At 33.1% G+C, this 27,058-nt stretch overlaps 1 protein-coding gene across 1 annotated transcript; it reads left to right on the plus strand.

Moving 5' to 3' along the window:
* Positions 1-1,792: 1,792 nt before the first annotated feature.
* Positions 1,793-26,997, plus strand: LOC110638338 (mediator of RNA polymerase II transcription subunit 25). Its single transcript, XM_058140257.1, has 15 exons — positions 1,793-2,109; positions 3,504-3,534; positions 4,013-4,076; positions 4,697-4,827; positions 5,450-5,659; positions 5,765-5,830; positions 13,140-13,350; positions 13,966-14,033; positions 14,135-14,965; positions 15,946-15,999; positions 16,158-16,186; positions 24,261-24,329; positions 24,432-24,516; positions 26,032-26,118; positions 26,311-26,997. Exons 1-15 carry the CDS (start codon positions 2,012-2,014, stop codon positions 26,785-26,787), a joined length of 2,511 nt encoding a protein of 836 aa, XP_057996240.1. The 5' UTR covers positions 1,793-2,011; the 3' UTR covers positions 26,788-26,997.
* Positions 26,998-27,058: the final 61 nt, after the last annotated feature.

Below are 27,058 nucleotides of genomic sequence, written 5' to 3' on the forward strand. Positions count from 1 at the left end.
TTACCAAAAGATACATTATAATTAATTAATCATTATAAAATTATTTACATATTGAATGTATACTAAAACATGGGAATAGGTTATATAGTATTAAAATTAGAATAGTACACTTATTATGGAAATTATGCAAAAAATATTAAAATTTTTTAATTAAAAAGATTATTTATTAATTAAATAATTGTAGGATAATCTTATTTTATTTAAATGTATTGATTTTAAGAGTTAATTAAATTTAATAAAATTATAATAAAAAGTTTAATCAAGTAGTATTAAGTACAAGTAGGATTAAGAATTTTAAATTTATACAAATTCTAAAATTAATTTAAAAAATAAAAATTTAAATAAATTAATTTATAATAACTAATTAAATTGAGTCTTTTATTGTCATATTAATAAATTATAATGGATATTTTAGGGAATACCAATGTTTTCCCTCCCCTTTCTTTCTCACATTTATATGGTATATAGATATATATATGATTAAATATGGTTAGACTGGCAAAGTCATAATTAATTATAAATAAATATTAATTTTAAAAAATAAAAAATCTTTGATCCAGTATTATATTTCATAATTATGTAAAAATATTAATTTTAATTTTATAAAAAATAGTAGTAAACAATAAATATAATTAATATAATTGTATTTCCAATAGCATAATTAATAACTAAATAAAAAATCAATTTTAAATTATAAAATATTTAATTGATCCAATGTAAAAAATTTAGATTATTTAATAAATATTTTAATAATATAATAATTTTATCTTTTATTTTAATGAAAGTATATTATTAAAATTGAATATAAAATATAATTAAATATAACAGATATAGATTTTTTTCATTAAATAAGGCATATAATATTTTTGTTAAGTCTTTTATGATATTTACCTGTAATTTTATTTATTCATTTTGCAGCTTTAGTTTATTTTATGTTTTATCTTTCATTTTATTTATTTTTTAATTCTATTAACACAGTTACTGTAACATCAATAAAAATGTATTTTTTCTTTTCTATAAATTATACTGCAATTCATTGAAGACACTAGAGATGAGATAAATTTGTAAACTTATATTAAACAATTTTTCATATAAAGTATTCACAATAAAAGAATTCCAATCATATAATAATAATAATTTATAAGCATTTATAAATAGTGGACAGATACAAAATCTTTAAACTTTAAAGTTTAAATATTGAATTTTAGATTTAAAAAATATTAATTCATTCAATCAAAATATAAAAAATATTAAAATAAAAATTTTCCTTAAAAAAATAAAACAATGCAATAATTTATAAATTTTTAAATGCAGAAATTCATAATATTAATATATAATAAACTTTCAATATTTAATAATATGATTAGATTTTTAAAAGTCATAATTAATTATAAATAAATATTAATTTTTTAAAAATAAAAATATCTTTATTCAATGTCATATTTAATAACTGTATAAAAACATTAATGTTTAAATTTATAAAAAATAATCATATATAATATCATAATTAATAATTATATAAAACATTTTAAATTTTAAAATTTATTAATGGATCAAACCAAAATATAAATAAATAAGGAAAAAAAATTCAAAAATTTACTCATATTCTATAAATGAAAATCCAGATATAGATAAATAGATATGGATAGATGAATTACCAAATTAATAAAAAAAGGTAATTCTCTTCATTTGTTTAATTTTACTTATTTGCCCTTGCAATGAACCCGAAGCAATGACCAAAGCAATAAAACGCATCGTTTTCCACTTTCCTACCGTCAAAACTTCCCCCAAAATTTCATCCGAAGCAAAACGCCAGAGCGTGCAACGCTATTGATTCTTATTTTGAACCTGGTGCTGTTGGGAAACCAACGAATTAAAATTGAAAAGAGAAAAAGGAAATTGAGTTATTTTTTAATTTCCTTTTCACGAGCGTAAATTAATCACCTCTCTGCACTAGCTGAACAAAGAAGAGAACGCAAAGCTCTGATCTTCTCCTTTTCAAGGCAGCCCTATGGCGGAGAAGCAGCTGGTCGTGGCCGTTGAAGGTTCCGCGGCAATGGGCCCTTTCTGGCAGACCATCTTTTCTGATTACCTTGAAAAGATCATCAGGTATTTTTGACGTGCTTGCTTGGTTCCTGTAAAAAATATGAACTTTTAGTTTACATTGTGAATATGACACTAGATAATTAGTTGTCCTTGTTTCTACGGCTATTTGATTACTGAACCAGTACTTAATATGTAGTATAATAGTGCTTATAGTGAAATATGATAGGCTTTATCTTAATAGTTGTCCTTCTATTAAGTGGATAGGCTTATCTTAAAATTAAAACTAAAACATATATCAAGAAAAAATTAAAACTAAAACATATATCAAGAAATAGATGGAGGTTTAAGGGTGGTTCTTACAGGATGGGAACAACAGATGAGGCAATGAAGGTGTCCTAGAGGACTACTTGTATGGAAAAACAGTATCTTTTTGTGAAAGCGATATGCATCAATTAGATACACTATGCATCTCTGTCGCATAAAAATGGTGCAGTGCACACTGCAATTTACTCTTCTTTTAGTAATTTGGAAAAAAAAAATTGGGCAACTCATGGAGTTATCAAGGGATGCTTATGTCTAATACATAATAAAAATGGTGAAAAAGAGGTTGCATTACAAGATTTCAATTTTGTGATAGATGAGTTCTGGTGAGCATACAATACCAATGTTATGGAACAGGTTCACCTGGAATGTAGATCATCATGGTATTTAGAATAGATGCCTGAACATGAACATAGTGATGCAGTACTGGAAGAAGCTTAAACTTAGGTATTATATTCATTGTAGAAATACGAAGTTTAGTGTTATACAATTTGGGAATTCTATTATTATCATTCTATTAGGTTTATTATTATTTTTCTAGTTTGTTTTTATTTAGAATTCCTAATTACAATTTAATTAGGGTTTCTTGTTTAACGATTTGTAATCCTAGTAGTAATAGGATTAGTTATTTCCATATAATATATAAATGTGTGAAGGGAGGGGGGGAACATTAGTTTTACCCAAATTGTCCTTCATTATTTATAGCATTTACAATTGTATTTTTTTGTTATTTAATTTAATTTTAGAGTTTATATAAATTTAAAATTCTTATAACTTAAAATTTAATTATCTATATAATTTTAGAGTTTATATAAATCCCCTTATCTTAAGTGGCTCTTTATCTCATCACATAGGTGATGAGTTTCTGTTACCAGTAGTTCTTATTTTTGGGCCTTTTTTTTCATATACAAAGTCCACCACCACTAAATTCAAATCCCTAATGGTTTTATATTTTGGTATAGCAACTTCAATAATTATGATGTAAGGTTCATAATGGGGATGTTGGCCATCTTGAGAACTTTTTTGTTAGCATTTGATGGGATTAATATTAAATGGTATCAGCATATGATTATTTATTTCTGTTCAGGTCACGTGTTTGGTCATATACACTAATAACCCTTGATAACTATGTGCAGGTCTTTTTGTGGTGGTGACTTGACTGGGCAGGTAATCTATTTTCACCTTGATGGAGTTATAACAATCTTGATACTAAATCTTAAATTCAATCAAACACTATGGGGGAAATGAGTGGTCAAATCGTATATCTATTCCCCTAGAAAACTTCAATGGATTTAAGAATAGTTTGGCATCTCTTAAGTTTTCTAAAACTATGTTCTATCTCTAAGGGTCTTTTCTTGATTCTCTCTTCATATCGTCTTTTGTTAGTTTTCTTCCATCCTAGTTTTAGCAAGGTTTGATTTGAACTGTTGGTCTTACCTAGTAGACGTCCTCGAAGGAACACACACACACACACACACACACACACACACACACCATGCAAATAAATTACTTCGATGGAATAGGAGATTTTACCACCATTTTATTTTATGTGAATTCCTTTCTAAGCTTTAGTTGCATGGTTATTGCCTTGTAAATGTTCATATGTTGTCATTTATGTGTTTAATTTTCTTTGTATGAGACACAGAAACCTTCACCTTCTAATATCGAGCTCTCACTGGTCACATTTAATTCTCATGGATCTTATTCTGGTATGTCTTTTTCTTGATCCTTTTGATTCACCTTATGAAAATTATCATGTTGGCATCACTACTTTTTTGGGGAATAAAATATAAAGCAGCATTTCTGCTTGCATTCATTTTTATCTTCACTTGAAACATTTGTTTGGCCTGCACAAGGTTTTTTAGGGCTTTGAAGGGTTGAATAGGATTACCTTTTTTTTTTTTTTTTTTTTTTTTGAGGAAAGAAATAGGATTAACTTGTTGATTTAGAATTAAGTTGTGAAACTAATTTCAATTTTGTAATTTTGGACTTTTCGTTTGAGTCAAAGTTCTAAAGAACTTCTTGTGCACATGATGGCATGTACTTGATGTTTGTACATCAAACTTAAAGTTTTTGTACTTGTCTTTCGTCGGTGCTCAGTTTAAATTTTCCCACACAAACAGAATCTAGATAAATCACAATAATTTTGATCATGCTTTCCATAATCTCCTTTAGTTTGAAAATTATTGCATTGATATTGCAACATGTTGGATCTGTAATTGTTCCTTAATATATGCCATAGTGGTGTGAAATGTAAATCTTGATTTTGCTCTACTATACTTGGCTAATGAACAAAGTGCAATTCTCTTTTTTATTATTCTTCATTTAGCTTGCTTAGTGCAACGGACTGGCTGGACAAGAGATGTTGACATCTTTTTACAATGGTTAGCGGCCATTCCTTTTGCTGGAGGTGGCTTCAATGACGCTGCAATTGCAGAAGGTCTTTCTGAAGCTTTAATGGTATGAAGTGTTTCATTCTATATTTTAGTCTTTTGAGTTCTTTCCTCTTTTAATTCCTATATAAATTTATTTCTCTTCCTATGGTGATGGTAGCTATTGCAATTTCTTTGCTTTCTTTTAAGGAGGAAAAGCTTAACTCAACTAAGTATTATATGGATCATTTAATTTCATTCTACTTATCTTATCATTACATTAATAGAAGTATCTAATGCAACTAAAGCGTTTTTCAATGTTTTGACTAAAATCAGCTTAGATCTAACCTTCTTCTCCTTCGCTCCTGTAATTAATATATATGGTTGGTTTTCTGTATTGGTGTTGTTGGTCTACCCTAAGCATGCCTCAATATTTCGATCACTCTCCTCTTAACTTATCTTAGTGGATGTGACTTGTGAGCTCTTTGTTGATTGTTCTATTAGACTTAATGTGTACATGGTTTGGGAAAGAGGTTTTGGAAGTTCTTTGGTTGTTGTTATCTTTACTGCTATTAATCATTGATTGTAAAGTTGCATAGAAGTTGATTTGAAAAAAGGGTTTAGCAATAGACAACAAGTTAGATTTAATAACTTTATTATTCAATTGCAAAGGGTATTTCTCAGGTTTACTTTTTTTTTACTTCTTTCAGATGTTCCCTTATGCTCCAAATGGAAGCCAATCTCAACAAAATATGGATGGACAAAGGCATTGTGTTCTTATTGCTGCAAGTAACCCTTATCCCTTGCCAACACCAGTCTATCGACCACAAATACAAAATTTGGAGCAGAGTGAAAATATTGATCCACAAACAGAAAGTTGCTTATCTGACGCAGAGACAGTTGCGAAATCATTTCCTCAAGTATGCTTATATTGTTTTCTTGGACTCTTGGTTAATTTACTAGTGCTAACTTCTCTCTTGAATGTTGCTCACCATTTGGTCACTGGCTCCTTGTTTGCATTACAGTGCTCTGTTTCTCTGTCTGTCATTTGTCCAAAACAGCTGCCAAAAATTAGAGCAATCTACAATTCGGTAAGAATGTTGATCTCTCTTTATCTCTCTCTTGCTTTCTCATGGTGATGGGGTTGTAAATGAGCCAAGCCTTAAGTAGCAACTTGGCTTGACTCGTTTGCTTTAATCCGAGTTCAAGCATGATTTTGAGGCTTGTTTGCTAAACATGACAAGTTTGAGGTCATTAATACTTAGCTCATTTAAGTTTGCAAGTTGACTCGTGAATCAACTTGTTTCTAAACCCCATGAACTAGCTCGTTTATAGTCTCCTGAGTCTGATTGTTAATTAATATATTATTATATGTTAAATTAAATGTATTGATTTTATTTTGGGGGGGGGATATATTATTATTATTATTATTATTATTATTATTATTATTGAACCATTATAAGTAGGGATGAGCAGTTTTTAGTTACTGAACCAATTTGGTCTATTCAGTTTAGTTAGTCGGTTTAGTTGGTTCTGTTTAGCTAGTTATTTTTTAGAATTTCAGTTTTTTAGTTTGATTCGGTTATTTTGCCATATTTTTAAAGGCTTCTCTTTTGTCTAGCCCATTAGCCTATACCCAGAACTTAGCATTTGAAGGCCCAAGCTTTCTAGCAAGCCCATACTTAAACCAAACCAAAAAAATAAAGCCGAGCCAAACAAAAATTTTTGGTTTAGTTTGGTTGTATCTCACTAGTTGGTTGGTTTGGTTAGTCGTAATAGGCTATTTGGTTTTCCTGGTTAGGTTTGAAATAGAATCAACTGAATGCCCTTCCCTAATTAGAAAGCAATTAAATTATTAATAATATAATTATAAAATTAAAATTATGGTTAGATTGTATAACTATATGAGATATAATAGAATGGTGACAACTATTTTTTAATTTAAAAATTATTTATAATGCAATTAGATAGCATTTTGTGATTGATTTTTTTAAATCTAACTCGGTCATTGAACTGATGAAGGTGAAGGGCTAAAGGTTTAAGGTTCAATCGGGGTTGAACCAATATATTATTAAATAAATATTATAAAATTATAAAATTAATAATAATGCTTTATTACAATTAATATTTTTATATATTTTATATATAATTATTAAAATAAATTTAGTTATATTTTAATATGTAAATATTTTTTAAAAAATATTTTTAATTAGAATTTAAAAAATATATTTTGTTATTTATATAAAGAAATACTTAAGATTAAAATTTTTATAATAACTAATTTATTTATATCATTGAACAAATTAATGAACTAAGATATTAGGTGTAAAATATAATTAGTAATAATATTTTAAAAACTAATCCTTTTATAACTTAATTAAGAACACAATACAATGAATTAAAATTAATTGAATTCTATGAAATTTAAAACTTGTATAAAGTAATAAAGTATATACCTTATTAATATACAAGTAAAAAGAATTAAAACTTAATCAAGTTAATGATTAAATGAAACTTCACAATAAAAAACTAATTAGAACCATTTTAATAATTTATATAATATTAAATTTATATTTCTTTTTGTTGGAACAGAGTTTTTGTGGGAAAAATGGTTCTATTTCTGTACATTTGATTGAGTTACATAAGATTCTATTTATACAGAAAGTCTAAGACTAAAACGGAAAAAATAAATCCTAATAATAACAATAAATCACCTAATTATCTCCTACTATATTTAGAAAATTACACAATCATATTTAGAAAATTAAACAATCTTGGCTAATTTACTGGTTTCCAACACTTCCCCTTAAGTTGGTGTATGGATATTGCGCATGCCCAACTTGCAAACTAAAGTGTGAAAAACTTTGCTGCTAAGACCCTTGGTGAATGTATCAGCTAGTTGTTCTATTGAAGTTACATGAGTAACTGTCAATGAGCCATTTGCTATCTTCTACTTTATGAAGTATCGATCAATCTCTATGTGTTTAGTTCTATCATGCTGAACAGGATTGTGGACAATACTGATAGCAGCCTTGTTATCACATATCAAGGACATGCTATTTGTATCTGATAACTTCAATTCATCTATCAACTTCTGTAACCCCAGTAGTTCACAAACTCCCTGTGCCATGGCCCTATATTCTGCTTCTGCACTCGATCTAGCAGTCACACTTTGTTTTCTACTTCTCCAAGTAACAAGATTACCCTCAATGAAAGTACAGTAACCTGAGGTTGACCTTTTGTCATCAAGGGAACCTGCCCAATTTGCATTTGTAAAAGCTTTTACTTGTAAGTGACCATGCTTGGAGAAGAGCAGGCCTTTCCAAGGTGCAGATTTTAGATATCTCAGAATGTGGAACATAGCCTCTAAATGGGATTCTCGTGGATCATGCATATACCGGCTTACTAGACCTATTGCATAGGCTATATCTAGTCTAGTATGTGAAAGATAAATTAATCTTCCAACTAATCTCTGATTTCTTCCCATATCAACTGAATTACCAACCCCTGCTTTTAACTTGTGATTGATTTCAATAGGAGTATCAGCAGGTTTACAACCTAACATGCTAGTTTCTTTCAGGAGATCCAGAATGTATTTTCTCTAAGAGATAAATATCCCTTTATCAGATCTTGCAACTTCTAGCCCAAGAAAATATCGCAACTTTCCCAAATCTTTGATTTCAAATTCTTGGGCTAAGAGAGATTTCAACCTAACAAATTTCTCCTTATCATCTCCTGTCACAACTATATCATCAACATAGACAATAAGTAATATGATCTTTCCTCTAGAATGCTTCATGAAAGGGTATGATCAGAATTACTTTGATGATAGCCAAAGGAAATCGTTGCCTTGCTGAATCTATCAAACCACGCCCTTAGTGACTGTTTCAAACCATACAACGCTTTCTTTAATTTGCAAACCTTTCCTTTGGTCTTATTGTCGTCAAAGCCTGGAGGAATCTCCATGTATACTCCTCTTCTAGATCTCCATGTAAAAAGGCATTCTTAACATCAAATTGCTGAAGATCCCACTCGAGATTAGTTGCATAGGATAACAATACTTTGATAGTATTCATCTTTGCAACGGGTGCAAATGTCTCCTCATAATCAACCCCGTAGGTCTGTGTGTATCCCTTTGCTACTAGTCTGGCCTTGTATATTTCAATGGATCCATCAGCCCTGTATTTTACTGTGAACACCCACTTACATCCTACTGGTTTCTTTCTTAATGGAGTAGCAACAAGATCCCATGTTCCATTTTTCGCCAAAGCCTTCATCTCCTCAATCATAGCTGTCTTCCATTTTGGATCAAGGTAAGTTTCTTTTCAATTCTGCGGAATAGAAACAACAACAACAGACAATACAAAGGCTCTATAGGAGGGAGACAAGGAATCATAATTCACAAATTTAGAAATGGGATGTTTTGTACAGGATCTAACTCCTTTTCTAATAGCAATGGGAATATCAAAGTCATCAGCAGAAGAATTAGGATTAGCATAAGGATTAGGATTAGAATCATCAAGAATCAGAGGAAGCTTACCAGATAATTCTTCTGAATGCTCAGGAACTAAATCCAGGGAATCATTAGATTGAACAATGGTATTATCAGTAGTATCATGCTCAACAATTGTGCTTTCTTTATTCCGATGAGTATATCTCAATTAATCATTCTGTCCAATTTTGCTACTGGGGTTTTTGGTTTGGGTGATTAGTCTTGGTCACCCCTGAAGCTTAAGATCAAAAGGTTGGTTAAAAGACACCTCTTCCTTCCATGCTCCCCCCAAAGGGGTGACTGTGTAGAGAAATAAGGTTCAGTTTCCCTAAAGGTAACATCCATACTCACAAAGTACTTTCTAGATGGAGGATGATAACACTTATACCCTTTTTGAGTTCCAGATTATCCAACAAACACACACCTAAGAGCTCTGGGTTCTAGCTTCCCCACATTAGTTTTATGAACAAAACAAACACACCCAAAGATCTTTGGTGAAACAACATAAGAACTGGTGCCCCGTAGGACTTCTAAAGGACTTTTAAAATTTAATGTTCTAAGTGGCATTCTATTGATAAGATAAGTTACAGCTAAAATAGCATCACCCTAATAAGGTTTAGGGAGATTCATAGTGAACATGAGAGACCTAGCCACCTCTAGTAAATGCCTGTTCTTCCTCTCAGATACCCCATTTTGCTCACTTGTGCTAAGACAACTAGTTTGATGTAATATATCATTAGAATCTAGATAAGCATGAAAAGCTCCATTAACATATTCTATGCCATTATCTGTTCTAAGGATTTTAACTTTTGCATCAAATTGGGTACAAATCATTTTGTGAAATTGTTGAAAACAAGTGAACACCTCATTCTTTGCTTTCATCAAATATACCCAAGTTAATCTGGTGCAACAATCAATAAAAGTAATAAACCATCGACAACCAGATAAAGAAATAGTTTGGATAGGACCCCACACATCAGAATGTATAGTCTCAAAAGGAACCAAGATTTTACTATTTATTAAATGATAAGCATGTCTTGTGTGTTTGGCAAGTTCACAAGCACCACAAACTAGTGAATCGAATTTGTATTTCTTAAACAAAGTAGGATATAACCTCTCTAAAACAGAAAATGAGAGATGTCCTAATCGTCTATGCCACAAAATAATCTCATCACTAGCATTTATTGAATGTCCTAGTAAAGCTTGGTCTTTGCTAAGCTCTGTAACACCACATCTGTTATCCAAAAAATACAAGCCATCTTGCATCCTACCACTGGCAATCGTCCTCCCTGTTTTTAATTCTTGAAAAACACAGTGAGTAGAAAAAAAATTCAATTTTGCAATTGAGGGCTTGAGTAAGGGAACTAACAGACAAGAGATGAACGGGAAAACTAGGAACATAAAGAACTGAATTAAGGCTTAAGTCAGGAGTGCAGGCAACAGAACCTGTACCAGAAATAGATGTCAAAGACCCGTCCGCTATGTGGACTTTTTCTTTCCCTGAGCATGGAGTGTAAGTCAAAATTTTGTTTAAAGAGCCTGTCATATACTTATTTGCTCCTGAATCTATAACCCAAGATGATCTATCAAAATTGGTAAGGAAAGAAATATCTGACTTAACAAAATTAGAGGAGGCAGAAGTGGTAGATTTAGAATCCAGTTCTGACTGTAAGCGTTTCAGAGTCTGAACTTCCACACTAGAGAAAATCCCAATTTCTGAGGCTTCTTCAGATGATTCAACTGCTTCTGAGAGATGTGCTTGTGGTTTGGAAGAACCACCTCATTTGCCCCCACGCCCTTTAGTTGGGTGACGATGCAGTTTCCAACAATACTCCTTCGTATGCCTTGACTTGCCACAATAATCACAATGTAGCTGGTTCTTGTTTGAGGAACCTTGACTTGCTTGTTCTCGAGAAGAAGCAGCTACCAATCCTGCTTTGTCAACTGGAAAAGAATGGATCATAGCACTCCTACGGCTCTCCTCTTGCTGCACATAGGAGTAGGTCTGTCTCAAAGAAGGCATGGGATCCTTGCCAAGAACCTGGATTCGTATCTGATCATATTCCATATTTAATTCAGTAAGGAAATCATAGATTGGTTCCTTTTCAACCATTTTTTGAAATTTTGCAGCATCAGTAGCACATGAGGCTTGAAAATTCTGGTAATAATCTAACTCCTGCCATAAACCACCCAACTCAGAATAATACTGTGCAATTGTCATCTCACCTTACTTAGTTCCATGAACCTTATTCCGTACCTCATATATCTGTGCATCATTACCCATTTGTGAGTAAGTTTGAGAGGCAGCATTCCAAATGGTAGCTGCATTATCCAGCAACAAATATCGACGAGCAATATGAGGTTGCATGGAATTGATGAGCCAAGACATCACAAGTGCGTTTTTTGATTGCCATTGGCTGTATGTTGAATCAGTGACCTCTGGTTTTGTTTTATCTCCTGTAACATAGCCTTGCAAACCTCTAGCTTGAACAAATAGGAAACAAGACCGCGACCAAGCAAGGTAATTAGTCCCATCAAGCTTAACTGGACTGATTTGCAAAGAGGGGTTTTCATTATTGAAATTCCCAGTAAAAACCTTCTTCCTCTCTGCCATTGCACAATTGTAGATAATAAAAGGCTAAGGAAAAAACTTATGTAAAAAATCTCAGGGACAGAAACCAAGAACTAGACACCGGGGTATGGCTGTTCGGAGGCGCTAGGATGGGGACGTCACCGGAAGGCGGCTCGGCCGAAAAAAAAGGCTGGAAGATGGTGACGTGAAATATTCTGGTGGCGCGTAAGCTCACGCTCGTGGCTGGACGGTGATAGGACTCTAGGGAATGGTCGAACGTCAGATGAGCTTCCTCTTAAGGGTAGCGGTGTATATCAACTCCACTTGTAGTGCTGCCAACAAGCTTAACCCCAAGAAACCCTAACTTTGTTTTATGTAACCCTGCCTAGAAAATTCAAATTGGCTCTGATGCCATGTTGGAACAGAGTTTCTGTGGGGAAAATGGTTCTATTTCTGTACATTTGATCGAGTTACATAAGATTCTATTTATATAGAAAGTCTAAGACTAAAATGGAAAAAATAAATCCTAATAATAACAATAAATCACCTAATTATCTCCTACTGTATTTAGAAAATTACACAATCTTGGCTAATTTACAAGTTTCCAACATTCTTGTATTATAATTGATTAATATTAATTGCAAATATAAATATATTAATAATTTAAATACTAAAAAATAAAAATTATAAATCCATCTGCAAGAACATGGGCATTTAGCTAGTACTGATTAAGGGTGGGTTATGGTCTAACAATGAAATAATTTTATCTTGAGCCTAAGCCTATCCAATAACTTACCTGAGTTTGAGCGATGAGCCGCGCTCAAGTTTTATATAAATCAAACAAGCTGAGCTCAAGCTTAAATATTTAAACTTGAATCGAGCTAAAGCTTTGAAAAGAAAATGACAAGCCGAGTTTGAGCTGTTCAAAGCGCCACACTACTTGTTTACACCCCTACAACTGGGTTGTTAATTTGTATTATGCAGCATGCATGAAGCTCTTGTCTAGTGTAGTCAGCGTCTCAATCAAGCTTCTCTTTGTTAACTCATGACTCTTTTAGCCTGGTCAACATTACAACATTACTCATGTGACCACTGACCACAGACTTGAGGATTCAACTGTTTGAATTTTGTGGAATTCTGGTAATGGATTCTTACATAGTTGAAAGCACCGACTAAAACATAAACTTGTTTTTAAACAATGGACTTATAAAAGGATAAAGAAAAAGGGGGAACCAAGTATTATATGCACTTATTATTTGTGAAATTCATGGAGATTACTAATGTTCTGCTCATTGATGATTGGGCATCCTAATGATGCATCACTTTGTCAATGCAGGGAAAACGCAACATCCGAGCAGCAGATCCAATAGTTGACAATGTTAAAAATCCTCATTTTCTTGTTCTAATCTCTGAGAACTTCATGGAGGCGCGTGCTTCTTTAAGTCGTCCTGGAGTTGCAAATCTACCTTCTAATCAGAGTCCTGTAAAAGTGGACGTTGCTTCAGTTACTTCTGCTGCAGGGCCAGCTCCACCTTCAATACCATCAGGTTGTTTATGCAATTGTGTCTACATCTCAATTATTATTTTGATTGACTCTTTGCATGATTTGTTCATTTTCTCTTCTTAAACACATCATCTACCTTGATTTTATGTAAGAAATAATGGGAAAAAAACTGCATTAATTAGCACTCTCATCATGCACTATTGTTTAGTCCCGTGTAAACTTGAACTTTGTTTAGTCAGTAGCCTTAAAAATAGAGCATTTGGGTACTGAATACATACTTTGGTCTTTGTCGCTTGAGACATGATTTGGCTGTTGTAGTTGCAGAGGCTGTCAGCTTGTTATCCATTAAATTTTGAGCCGTTGACATTGAAAGAAATACTATCAAACATCCTATCATAATTTGATCAATTTATAAGAAATTTAATGGGCTTTCCTCTGAAATTTGTACTGCAAGATGATATCCTGTCAGTGCTGATCTATAAATTGCAATTTGAAATGTTGACTATATAAACCATAGAATGAGTGTTTTTCTAAGGCATTTAGGTTATATTTTTAGGCTCATTAGGTTACTGCCAATGTCAAATTCATGCTTTGATATTCTGCCTGGTTGATGCCTCCTGGTTGATTGCTTGATGCCTAACTTGTTTTTAAATTTTAGTGAATGGATCTATCTTGAACCGGCCACCAATTTCAGTTGCAAATGTTCCCACTGCAACTGTAAAAGTTGTAAGTATAATTATCCTCTGTTCTAATTTTCTTGTCTTATTATTGGGAAATGGTTGCTTCTATAATGGCCTTGCTTATAAATTCATAACTTACGTGTGCAGGAACCAACCACCGTAACTTCCATTGCACCTGGACCTGCTTTTTCACATATTCCATCTGCGCGTCCCACTTCTCAAGCAGTTCCAAGTTTGCAGACATCTTCACCGCCTACAACTACTCAAGAGATGATTTCAAGTGGTGAAAATGTGTCAGACTTAAAACCGAGTGTCAGTGGGATGCCACAGTCTGTACGTCCTGTGCCTCCTGGTGCAGCGAATGTTAGCATACTGAATAATCTCTCTCAAGCACGCCAAGTGATGAACTCTGCTGCTTTAACTGGAGGAACTACGATCGGTCTTCAATCAATGAATCAGACTCCTGTTGCCATGCATATGTCAAATATGATATCCAGTGGCATGGCTTCTTCTGCGCCTCCTGCTCAAAATGTTTTTTCATCTGGACAACCTGGTATTAGTTCAATAGCAGGATCAGGGACAACTCAAATTGCATCAAACTCTGGCCTTGGTTCATTCACTTCTGCAAATTCTAACATATCTGGAAACTCAAATCTTGGAATTTCACAACCCATGGGTAACCTTCAAGGTGTTAGCATGGGTCCATCAGTACCAGGCATGAGCCAAGGAAATCTTTCAGGAGCACAAATGGTGCAAAGTGGAATCGGCATGAATCAGAATATGATGAGTGGTCTTGGTCCGTCGTGTGTCTCTTCTGGAAGCAGCACCATGATTCCAACTCCAGGAATGCCTCAACAAGCACAAAGTGGGATGCAGTCTCTTGGTGTGAATAACAACTCAGCAGCTAATATGCCATTGTCACAGCAGACAACAAGTGCTTTGCAATCAGCACAATCCAAATATGTCAAAGTCTGGGAGGTAAGTCATGATGCAATTTTGTTGAAGATTTACAATGGATTTGACACATTCTGATAGCAGTGTTCCAATTTTTTATCCTCAAATCAAGGATGGTGTCAGGCCTTTTGGCATGTTTACTACATATTTGAAGAAGTTCTCACTTTCTTACTATGCTAGACTATTGCATTTGGGCATGCCACGTAATATCTCTCTTATACTTTGTCATGCAGTATCTAATAAATTTGTTTGCTCACATATGTTAAACAAAATGATCTGCAGGCAGCCTATTAAGCTGTCTTGAGCTTCTGGATAAGTGGTGAAGGGGTAGGTGGAGTTAGGATTGTACCTAGTATCGGAACTTATCAAACACTTCCTCCCCCATCATTCCCCCCACGCCCCCAAAAATAAATAAATAAAAGAGAGTTTTACATTTTTAGAATAAGGAGTGAATTCAGACCTATGAGAAAAAAAAAAACACACTATGCCTCTTTAGGATTAGTATAATCCCTTCTGCATTCCTGTTAATACTGTCTTGCATTCTTTTGGAAATACCAAGACATCCTTGACCTAAAGCTAATGGGAGAAATTGCTAATGCTCCACTTAGAATAACCTCCTTCATCAAGTTGATGACATGCCTACACAACCTTAGCTTTTCTCCTTTCCCCAACTGATCTCACTCAAAATTACAGAGGCACTTGGAGATTTCTCACAGATTTAGTTCTCATTAATTGTTCCCAATCAGAACCTATTAGTATACATTTTCCTTGGTAACAGTGCCTTCAAAACTCCCCTGCGTTAGTAAAAGCTAAAATGACCTAAAATGCAATGGGCCAATTTGACCATGTGTTGAACAGTATCTTCTAGACTCCGGTTTGTATTGTTGTTTGTAATTTCTTGTAAAAAATTTTCATCAATCATTGGTGAGGATTTTAAACCTAATTGCTCTTCATCATTGCAAGTATTGTACTAGTGAAATACTTAACGCTGAACTTTCATGTAGGGAAATTTGTCTGGGCAGCGTCAAGGGCAGCCTGTCTTTATCACCAGATTGGAAGTATGTCTGAAACACGTGATAAATATTCATAATACGCCTCTTTATGATTATAGTTATTGCATAGTGCTGCTTTATTACTTCTTCATTGTTACCATTTTATGTACTCCAGCTTTTCTTTGCTTTATGCATGAACCTTATGCCTGATTTATTTGTTACAGGGTTACAGAAGTGCTGTGGCTCCTGAGGAGTAAGTTTGGAATTATAAAATAACTTCTACTAAAAATGGACTTGTATAGAAATTTATGTTCTTAAAGTTGCTTTTACAACTTAGATTTTCATTGTTGAGACCAATATATTAGTTAGGCTTATTGGACAAAAAGATCTAAAACTTTTAAGACTTTTCTTGATTGTTGCCAAAACATTATTTTGTGTCTTATAGCCAAAATTTAAGTAGTTGTCACAATAGTAGTCAAAAGGACTAAATTAAATTTAAGAAAGTAACAGTAAATTAAAATATGGTTCCTAATGTTTTATTTAATTAACAAAATAGTTCATTGATTTAAATTTTATATTTAAATATTTTTATTTATAATATAAAATATATTTATAATATAAAATATATTTTAATTCTCTTTTAATTGAAATTTTATGCTAAAAATTATTTTTATTGATTAAAATATATTTTAAAATAATAAGCAATTCGAAAATTACATAATAATAAAGTAATCACAAAATAATAATACTGTAAAATTTTTTTCCAATTGTCAATTACGAAAAGTAATCACATTTCCACAACTTGTTTTTCTCCTACTTCTATTATTGTCTCCATGTATGGTTTTTCTTTAACTTCCAATGGAATCTCCAAAGCGTGATATTTTCTATTCCCTGGGACGCATTCCTCAAGCTCTTCATCTTTATCCATAGCAAAAGAAAATTCGATTAAAGTTTCTAATTCAAATTCTTCAAGCTTAGGCTCCTCCACTTCAAGTTGCTTTGTTGAGTCCCGATGCTTCCTTTGTTTTTTGCTTTTTCATTTTTCAACTGCTAAGGGCTTGGCTGGACCTTCTGTTGGCAATGTTGTTTCTGCTAGAATAAAATTTGCTCATAATATAGAGGAAAAAAATTTCTTGTTTCATCAAATGCTTTATCATAAACCATGTACAGATTGGTCCTTTCTCTTCCATACGCGTGTCTTCTCCTGTCACCACCATACTGTTGATGTTTATTGAACCAGATGCGCTCATAGTTATCTTCTTCCTCCAAATCTTCAACATAGATAATATTGCCTATATGCAGGAATTGATCGATAAATAGGGTCACCACGAGCTAAACCATCTCCTTGCCTTCTTTTGTCAACCCAAGATGATATGCAATTTCTTCAAAGCATCTCTCAAAGCGTCTCTTTATATGCTCGAATCTGAGACTCATCTATTGCTCTACATGTCGCTCCCATCCTAGCAACATTTTGTTCCTATAGTAATGGCTTTAGTTCCTCGATCATCATCGCAATTACTAATATAATCGCCTCCTCCATCAAGGTAAGCCATCTCAATGGGGGCGATTTTCCTGTACTAATGCCACCTGATGTAGTGTGAATCTCACAAAGAACACACACTCACAATACTCAAAGTATTGGGGAGAAATTCTCAATAGAATTTTATTAATTGAAACTCAAAAACTAAAAATACATAGAATATATTATATTGGGCTATTTATAGAGATTTAATTACCGACACCTAATAGGAAAATAAATCTACTTTCTCGGAAGATTAGATAAATTAAAACACAGTAGGAAATCTAGATAAAATAGGAAAAATTTAATCCTATATGAAGTAGGAAATTTAAATAACCATAGTTGTCAAATCGAGAATCAACACGTTTATTTTGTGAATCAAGAATGGAATTGAATCGTAAGATTTGATAAATATTCTTAAAATTAATTAAAAATGATATATGTTCTAAAGTAAGTGAAAAAAAAAAAAATACGACATATGTTGATGCATATAGAATTATCATTTAGTTAATGAGAATGATGCATTATAAAAGAACAAAATATTCTTGTTATATCATGTGGTTTTATGTTGTAAAATATGAACTCTTGAATTGTAGACAATGATTATCATTGTGCATATAGTGAAAATCCTATTTAAATTTGAACAATAATTGAATAATAAAAAAAAATTGTGAATTAAATTAAGAGGCCAAAATATATTAATATATAATGTCATAATTTGACAACTATAATTGGAGGAGTATATTAACAAAAAGAGAAAGAAAACGAAAGAAGAGGGAGAGGGAAAAGAATGGCTGATGGAATAAAAAAATATCTAAGGAAAGGTTTTATATGCATTTTTCACTGTAAAAAATGAAGTGAAATATTAAGGTTGCGTTTGGCATTTTTGTCATTTTTTGTTTTTGGTAAAACGTGTTTGTCCAAATTGTTTTCATTTATTTTTGTGATCACTTTTATGGAATCATTTCAAAAACAAAATACAAAAAAGTGAAACCTCAAAATCATAGTTTTTCTTTGAAGTTTTTAGTTTTTGCCTTTCAATCAAATTCTTCTCTCTTCCCAAATATTTCTCTTTGTGATTACAACTTCATTACCCAATCACACTCTGTCACTTTTATCTTCTCAAATATTTCTCTATGTGATTCATGGTTTCAAAAAATGGCTGTTATTTATAGGTTTTTTGGGCTGCCGTGATCATTAAACCCGTTAAATTATGGGTTTTAAAAATTGTACCTGCCACGGCCATTACGTAACCGTTACCGGCCATTACGTAATGCCATTTCCTGACCTACTTTGCATTTCCAGCTCTATTTCACATCTACTTCACCTTCATGATTGGCTCCATTCATGTGAAAGTGAAACCGATGTACTGCAGAGGGATTCTCTCTTTAACTTATTCAATTATTATGTTAAATGGCATATATTTTCTCTTTTTCCTTCGCTTTATTTTCAGTTTTCATTAGCCATTCAATAGCCATTTGCTGTCACTCAAAGCCTCAACTCTCTCTTAAGTCTCAAGTCTCAGCCATTTTCTCTCAATTCTCAAACTTGACACTCTCTCTCTCTCTCTCTACACATCCACAATAAAATCTACTGAAGCGAAGGCCTTCAACTTCGATCCTCTACAAAGTTTTGAGTTTAAAAGTATCAAAAATTGAGTTATTTTTTATTTTCTCTGATTCTTAAAACTTTTTTTAATAATTTTGAGGTAAATACATAAATAATTAGAAAATAATATTAAAGAATTTAATAAATATGTTTATGCGTTAAATTAGTTCATACTACATAAAAATAATGGATATATTAATAATATCAAATAATTTAATGAATATATTAATGATGTATAAAAATAATGAACTTAATGTCTTTATTTGATATAGTTATATTTATTATGTTGTTGTGTATCTTAGTTTTAATTATATCTTTGAATATGCATGCATTTCTTGAAATTTACAAATTTTTCAAAAAAATTTGCGTGACGACAGATCGTTACTGTTACGGCCGTTACACGCCCGTTTTTGTTACTCGCGACTGCGAATGCGGCCGCGACCGCAATTTAAAACCATTATGTGATTACAACTTCATTACCCAATCAAATCCTTTCACTTTCATAACTGGAAACTTACAACATACATGTTTCTAGGTTTCAGTGATCTAAATGGAAATCTATCAATATGCATGTTTCCCCTGAACATAAGAATACTTGATGATAGATCTTGATGAGATGAAAGGAACAAACCCGTGAATACTTAATTTTTTTTTAAAGATAAAGAAGATGAAGCAAACGGTAACGTTTATAGTATATGTGAGATGAGAAAAAGAAAGTAGGAGATGACAGTTTAAAGCTTGTTTATCAAAACTTGTCAACATGAAGTAAAAACTATTTTTGCTTTTAGTAAAATAAAAAACAAGAAAACACGCATTACTGAACATAATGTTTCAAATAATGGGCGTTATGTAACGCAACGGCCGTTATTAACAGATTTTGGGAGGGTACGCCGTTATTTACAGGCAAATCTGGAGTTGCAGGTGTAATAGCTATTACGACTGTTGTGTAATAGTAACGGCTGTTACGGCTTGTTGCAATCACATGGAAACAATGTTGTTTTGCTTCTCTTTTCTTTGTTTGCGTATTCTCTCTTCCATAGCTACTATATCTCTTATATTCTCTCAAATTTTCACCCAAATTTCTCTTTTCTTCAACAAATTCTCTCCCTTATTGTTTGCTAAGCAAAGATCCATGGTTTCAAATCGCGGTCGTGTTCACGATTGCAGATGCGGGTAATGGAAACAGGCCTGTAACGATCGTAACGTAACTGTAACGGCCTAGCGCTATATAAATTTTTTTGAAAAATTTACAAAGTTCGTAAACTGACTATCTGTTGGTAGATATAAGTAAAAATAAGATACACAACTATATAATAAGCACAAAGACATCAAATAAAGATAATAAATCTATCATGTTTAGACATCATGAGCATTAAACAATTTATTGCTAGAATAAAAATATTTAATGATGATCTTAGCTTAGCAAACAATAAGGGGGAGAATTTGTTAAAGAAAGGAAAAATTTGGATGAAAATTTGAGAGAATATGAGAGATATAGTGGCCGTGTAAGAGAGAATACACAAACAAAGAAAAGAGAAGTAAAATAACATTGTTTCCATGTGATTGCAGCTGGCCATTACCATTGCATAACAGTAAATAATGGCCGTTACTGTTACGTAACGGTTGTAACGGTCGTTACACTCACAACTCCAGATTGCCTGTAAATAACAGTATATCGCGTAACGAACCCTTCCAAAACCTGTAAATAACGGCCGTTGTGTTACGTAATGACCGTTATTTGTAACCATGCTAAGATCATCATTAAATATCTTTATTCTAGTTATAAATTGTTTAATACTAATAATGTTTAAACATGATAGATTTAATGTCTTTAATTGATGTATTTGTATTTATTATTTAGTTGTGTATCTTAATTTTACTTATATCTACCAATATATAGTTATTTTATAAACTTTGTAAATTTTTCAAAAAAATTTGCGTAGCGTCAGGCTATTACCGTTATGCTACGGCCATTACAGGCTATTTCTATTACTAGTGACAGCGACTGTGAACGCTATCACGACTGCGATTTGAAACCATGCCGAACATACCCTAAAATTTGAGACTATAGGCTCAAACAACCCTCTAGGAAAAAAAAAATCAACCAAATCGATAGATTCACCTTGTATATTCAAATCGCTAGGATAGGAAATCGAATAGAATCCTAACTAATCCTAATTAAAATAGGAAAATTAGAAACATTTCCTAATTGAAATAGGAAAAGCATCTAAAACTTAAACTGCAGCTGTATTTTTACAAATCAGCAAGTTAAAATGTGTTAGCACACTTGGGAACATGTTTGGACCATTTTGGAACACGCCCAAAAAAATAAGCCCTCGTCAGTTGGTAACCATTCATATATCTCATGATTGTGGAGAACATATTTAAAATCAGGTTTAGTTTTAAGAAAATTTAACATGGAAATTGCTTGAAGTTGATGATGAGATGTGAGTTTTATCCTCATCCTGCAACATTGAGAGTGGGTTGGTGTCCAAGCATCAGACTCATGTTTTGGAATATTTTCAAACATTTTGGTGTGTCCAGCATCCATACCGTTCCCCATATCCAAGTGTCAGACATTAGTACTTAAGTGTTAAATGAAGGGCCCAGGTAATGTAGATTTTATGGATGAGTCGTCTCTAGGAATAATGACCTTCCTATGTTTAGGTTTGAGAATACCTTGAATCCAATGCTATGCTGAAATAAAACCAATCATATTCTATATATTAATGCTGCTAAATTGAAACCATCTGCTAAACAAAATCTAACTAGTTTTTTCTCTAGATAAAACTAAGGATTATGGTAGAACTATTTATTTAAACTGTGTAGCTGTATAAAAGCTTACTTGTTGTTAGGTGCCAATTAGTACAATTATGGTGGGTGGTAAGCCTAATTGAAGGATAATGTATTATTTTCTCAGGTTTAGAATTATTGGAGCTGTTATGATCTATTTCCTGCAGCGTAAGTTGTGATGATGTGTTGAAGGTTTAGCATCCTAATGCCATGCTCCATTCAACTGTGCATTGACTTCCTATAATTTTTTAAACTGATTGATAATAGATAATTAGTGCAGTGGATGTCTTATGATCATAAAAACTGATTTTTACAATTTTACTAGTTATGACACATTGCATTGAAAGTTGGGTGATAAAGGAATGTGAAAATGGCAGATGTTAGTGTGCTAAGATGGATCTGTGAAAATATAATAGAAGATTTTATTTATAGTTAGGTGGAAGTGGCAGCCATTGAGGATGAGTTGAGTGAGGAGCAATAAAAATAGTTTGCTTGCATCCAACATAGATTGGTGGATCCACCCATAGTTGTTAAAGGCTCAAGGCGCATCGAGGAGCCAAGGGTCCTGGACCCTAGGTGCAAGGCGCGCGCCTGAGAGAGGTGAGGCGCAAAAATTAAAAAAAAAATTGTAAAAATAAATTACATAAGCACTATAGGTTTAATTAATGTAATATTAATTACATATGATAATATATGTAATTTATTATTTATTTTATTGCTTATTGCACCACCATTATCAATTAAATTATATATATGAGTAAAAATTGTTATTAAAATACATTATATTAATTTTATTTTTAATCAAATATAATGTTAAAATGATAATTTTAATTTTATATTCTAATAAAATTTTTAATTTTTATTATTTTTACTGTATATTTAATTTAATAATAAGTTACTAAATATAACTTCAAATTATTTGAAATGAATTTTATAAACTTATTATGAATAATTATGTATTTAATATAAAAGTAATTCATTTAATATTTAATTTATGAAAAATAGAAATAAATACATAAAAAATTAATAACTATAGCTCATTTATCTGCCCATTAGCATCTTCAAATCCTGTTACTTTTGCATGTTACCACTTGGTTTGCAGAAAAAAGAAAGAAAAATGATGGCTACTTAACAGATAAAAAAAGAAGAAAAAAGAGCAAATTGCGATAAAGGAGGAAGATTGCGTCTTCAAGAAGCAGAAATGAACCCGCCCAGCTCATGTCTTCAAGAAGCAGCAGAAAATCAAGAAGAAGAACGAAAGAAAGAAAGAAGAAGATCAGCTAGCTCATGTCTTCAAGAAGCAGCAGAAAAGCAAGAAGAAAGAGAGAAGAAAAAGGAGAAAGAAAGAAATAAGAAGAAGAAGACCAGCCAGCTCATGTCTTCAAGAAGCAATAGAAAAGCAAGAAGAAAGAGAGAAGAAGAAGAAGAAAGAAAGAAAGCAAGAAGAAGAAAAAGAACTAACTTGGAGATTCTTCTTCCGGAGTTGGAGCTGGAGGCTAGAGTTGTAGAGAAGCCCTCTCCTCCTCCTCCTTCTTCTTCTTCTCTTTTTTTTTTGTCCGATGGTCTAAAGAAAATAGAATTTCTGAGCCTGGTGTGGTTGGGGCGTGCCTTGCGCCTTGGTGCGCCTCGGCCACTTGGGCTCACCTTAGGAAGACCGCCCGCCTGGAGAGCTTCAAGGCATTGAGCCAAGAGCCTGCGTTGCCTTGCACCTTAGGCACGCCTGGGGCGCGCCCTTAACAAATGTGGATCCATCAATACAAGACATTCAAGTTATTGGAGAGAAGACAACAGGAGGTATATAGCTGACATGGGGTGAAATACTTAGGAAGGATTTAGAATGTGATGATAATTGAGTAGAATGGAGGCTGACTCAACAACATTAAGATTGAAGCAGAGTTGAAGAGAATATTTATTGTTGTTGAGATAAACTATTTATTGTTGTTGATCTCAAGCTTCCTATGAACTGTTCAAATAGAAGTCCTCAAAATTCTTTGACGGTTTAAGTGTCTATATGACCTGTATTACATGAGGTTGATAGACTTGATTTTGACCACTTTATAGCTTCATAGTACACCTTTATTATTATAATAATTACTGTTAGCAAATACTATTACAACTAAAGAGCTACAACACTCAACTTATAGTGGATGACCTTATTGTGTATGACCTCAAATCAAAAGTCACAAGTGCAGTATCCTTTCAAACCTAACATTCATCTTCCTTCTGATCACCATAATGAACAGTGGCAAGGTTCATTCTGTATTGGGTTATGTTTGTGTATCCCTTCACCTTCATACTTGTTTAACTGTTTTGAATTCCTTTGTGGCAAGCTCGCACAATATGCAAACCTATGTACACGAGAGATAAATATTCAAATGGTTGATGAGTTCTCTGGTGTGCTTCTCAGCCTTGCTTCAAACTGGCCACCAACAATGCAAATAGTTCGGCTGATATCTCAGGACCACATGAATAACAAGTAATCACTGTATTCCTGTCTGTCTTGCATTTCTTTATTCAATTGTGTCTATATAGATTTGTTGTATTTCTGATCCTTTCTGATATTCTCTTATTTATGTAGGCAGTATGTTGGGAAGGCTGATTTTCTAGTATTTCGGGCAATGAATCAGCATGGGTTTCTTGGACAACTGCAAGAAAAGAAGCTTGTAAGTTGCCGGAGTGCTTAGATCTCCTTTACCCCTCCTGGGCCTGGCAATAGCCTAGTTTCTTAGATTATTATATTTTCTCAATTTTTTTTTTACAGTTGTTCGAAGCCGTATTTCACTTTTCCCTTCTACAATCATCATTAACTTTAGTTGTGTGATTTTCATGAAAGAATTTGGAGTTATAATGTTCTGTTTAGCTTATTACAATTCCACAAAAGACTCAATTGTTCTAGTGAATTGGAAGCGAAGGATATCACATTAATAATGGATGCATTTTCTATGATATTAGTGTTTATAAATAACTAGATCAGTGGAGCATCGTATTGGGGAATTGTCTCAAGTTCTTTACTGTCATGTTCCAGTAATGGTCGCAATGAACATGACTGCCTTTCTCCACCTTCCTTTTATCCTCGTTTCTTTTTTTATCTGTCTTTGAAAAGTGTTTGTTAGTCTTGTCTGTGGATGGAGAGAGCTGGTATGGCTTGGGAACTCATCTTGTGCGACTTGCAAAATTTTTCCCTTGGCAGGTTGCACCTTGCCTATCATTTTTTGGGGGTATGGACTTGGGATTTTGAACCTTGGACCTGCTTACTTGGCTGTATAATGTTACGACAAAATAATTAAGTTATAACAAAATATATGGGGCCAGGGCAAAAGTCTAAGCCTGCTCCACTTGGCTATTTGTAGAGCCGGGCTTCAGTTTATATCAAGCCCAGTCCTGGCATTTGCAAGCCAATGAGTGTGTCTAGGGTGATCAAGAAAAGTGGTTAATGCAAAGGCATAATCTGCTGGCTTGTTCTGATAATTTCTGCATTTTGGCTTTATTTTTCAACAAGGAATCCTTAGTGGGTTAAATTTTCTGTGTGCTACTTTTAGGGTGAATGCTTAGACAAGCATGAAAATTGCTGCTGTTATATTCTAGCATGGGATGAACTGAGAATCCTGGGAATAGAGGGACATCCTTTGCCTAGTTTTTCGCTGGTTTAAAATCTGTTTATCTAGTTAGTTGAGCTAAATAAGAGGAGCCATTTATTCTTATAATACACTATTGCATATAATTCTGCTATTACTTTAGTGTTGAAATAACTTGAGGTAAATCATCACATAAATCCTAAACTTGGATGCTCTTTGCAAATTTGGCCAAAACCTCATAAATAAATTGTGTCCACAACTTCCTTTATTGCAATTAATCCCCTTGAGGCTTGTTTTTGACTTCTTGTAGTAATTTCCAATTTTGCAACTCACTATGGAAGTCGTGGTCTAAATTTGTTATTTCCAAATTTTTGGCAAGTTGCATACAAATCAAAGGCCAGGACGTATTGATACTGCCCATGTTCTAAGAAAAAGAAAAAATGAACATTGTGAAACTAATACTCAAGTTCCAGTAATTGTTTCGTGACCCTTTTATTTAGTTTTAGTTATGCCAATCTCGTTTCCTGTTTTGTGTGAAAACATGGATTTCATATTTATTTACTGGACTTTTCTTGTGTTTAATATCGATCTTAATTTCCCAAGTGTGCAGTCATCCAATTGCCATCACAGACATTACTGCTTTCTGTTTCAGACAAAGCCTGCCGCTTGATAGGGATGCTCTTTCCTGGGGTAAGATGTTCTATGCCTTTTCCCATATCTGCAGGATCGATAAGTTCTTCTAAAATTTATAGAAGTTACAGCCTATATTAGGAGCATGTTTTTTTTCAGTGTGCTTCATTCTTATTAGGTATAATGAGTATGCAAAAATATGTAGTCAGTGAATACAACATTTTAATCTACCTAATATTTATGTGGAACCAGGATATGGTTGTGTTTAAGCCTCAAATATCCAGTCAGCAGCAACAAATGCAGCAGCAGCAGCATCACCAGCAGATGCCACTGCAGCAGCATCCACAGCTACAGCAGCAACAGCTTCCACAGCTGCAACAGCAACAACTTCCACAGCTACAGCAGCAGCAGCAACTTCCACAGCTGCAGCAGCAACTTCCACAGCTGCAACATCAGCAACAACATCCCCAATTGCAGCAACAGCAACAACTCTCACAGCTTCAACAACAACAACAACAGCAGCTTCAACAGCAGCAGCTTCAGCCGTTGCAGCAGCAGCAGCAGCAGCTTCCGCAGTTGCAGCAGCAACTTCCACAGCAGCAACAATTGATTGGGACAGGAATGGGTCAGGCATACGTTCAAGGTCCAGGACGGTCACAATTAGTTTCACAGGGACAAGTTTCATCACAAGGGCCAACAAACATGCCTGGAGGTGGCTTTATGAGTTAAAAAGAAAATCAATTAATTGGGAGCAGAATACATCAGTGTATTTAAAAAAAAAAAAAAAAAAAAAAACACCTGGGCAATTTTATTGCCTGTTGGATCTCTTAGACTAGTAATTTTATCAACGGGGTTTAAAATCTATTTATGGTTACATGTAAAATAATGATATTATCGAATCAGGCCTTCCTTTCTATTTATCAGCAAACATCTTGTGCATATGATCTGTCTTTTATTTTTTGTTTAGTTATTTGGTCTCTTAATATGGAGAAATTCTGAT

This window comes from Hevea brasiliensis, chromosome 17 (assembly GCF_030052815.1).
Source record: "Hevea brasiliensis isolate MT/VB/25A 57/8 chromosome 17, ASM3005281v1, whole genome shotgun sequence".
Lineage (NCBI taxonomy): Eukaryota > Viridiplantae > Streptophyta > Magnoliopsida > Malpighiales > Euphorbiaceae > Hevea > Hevea brasiliensis.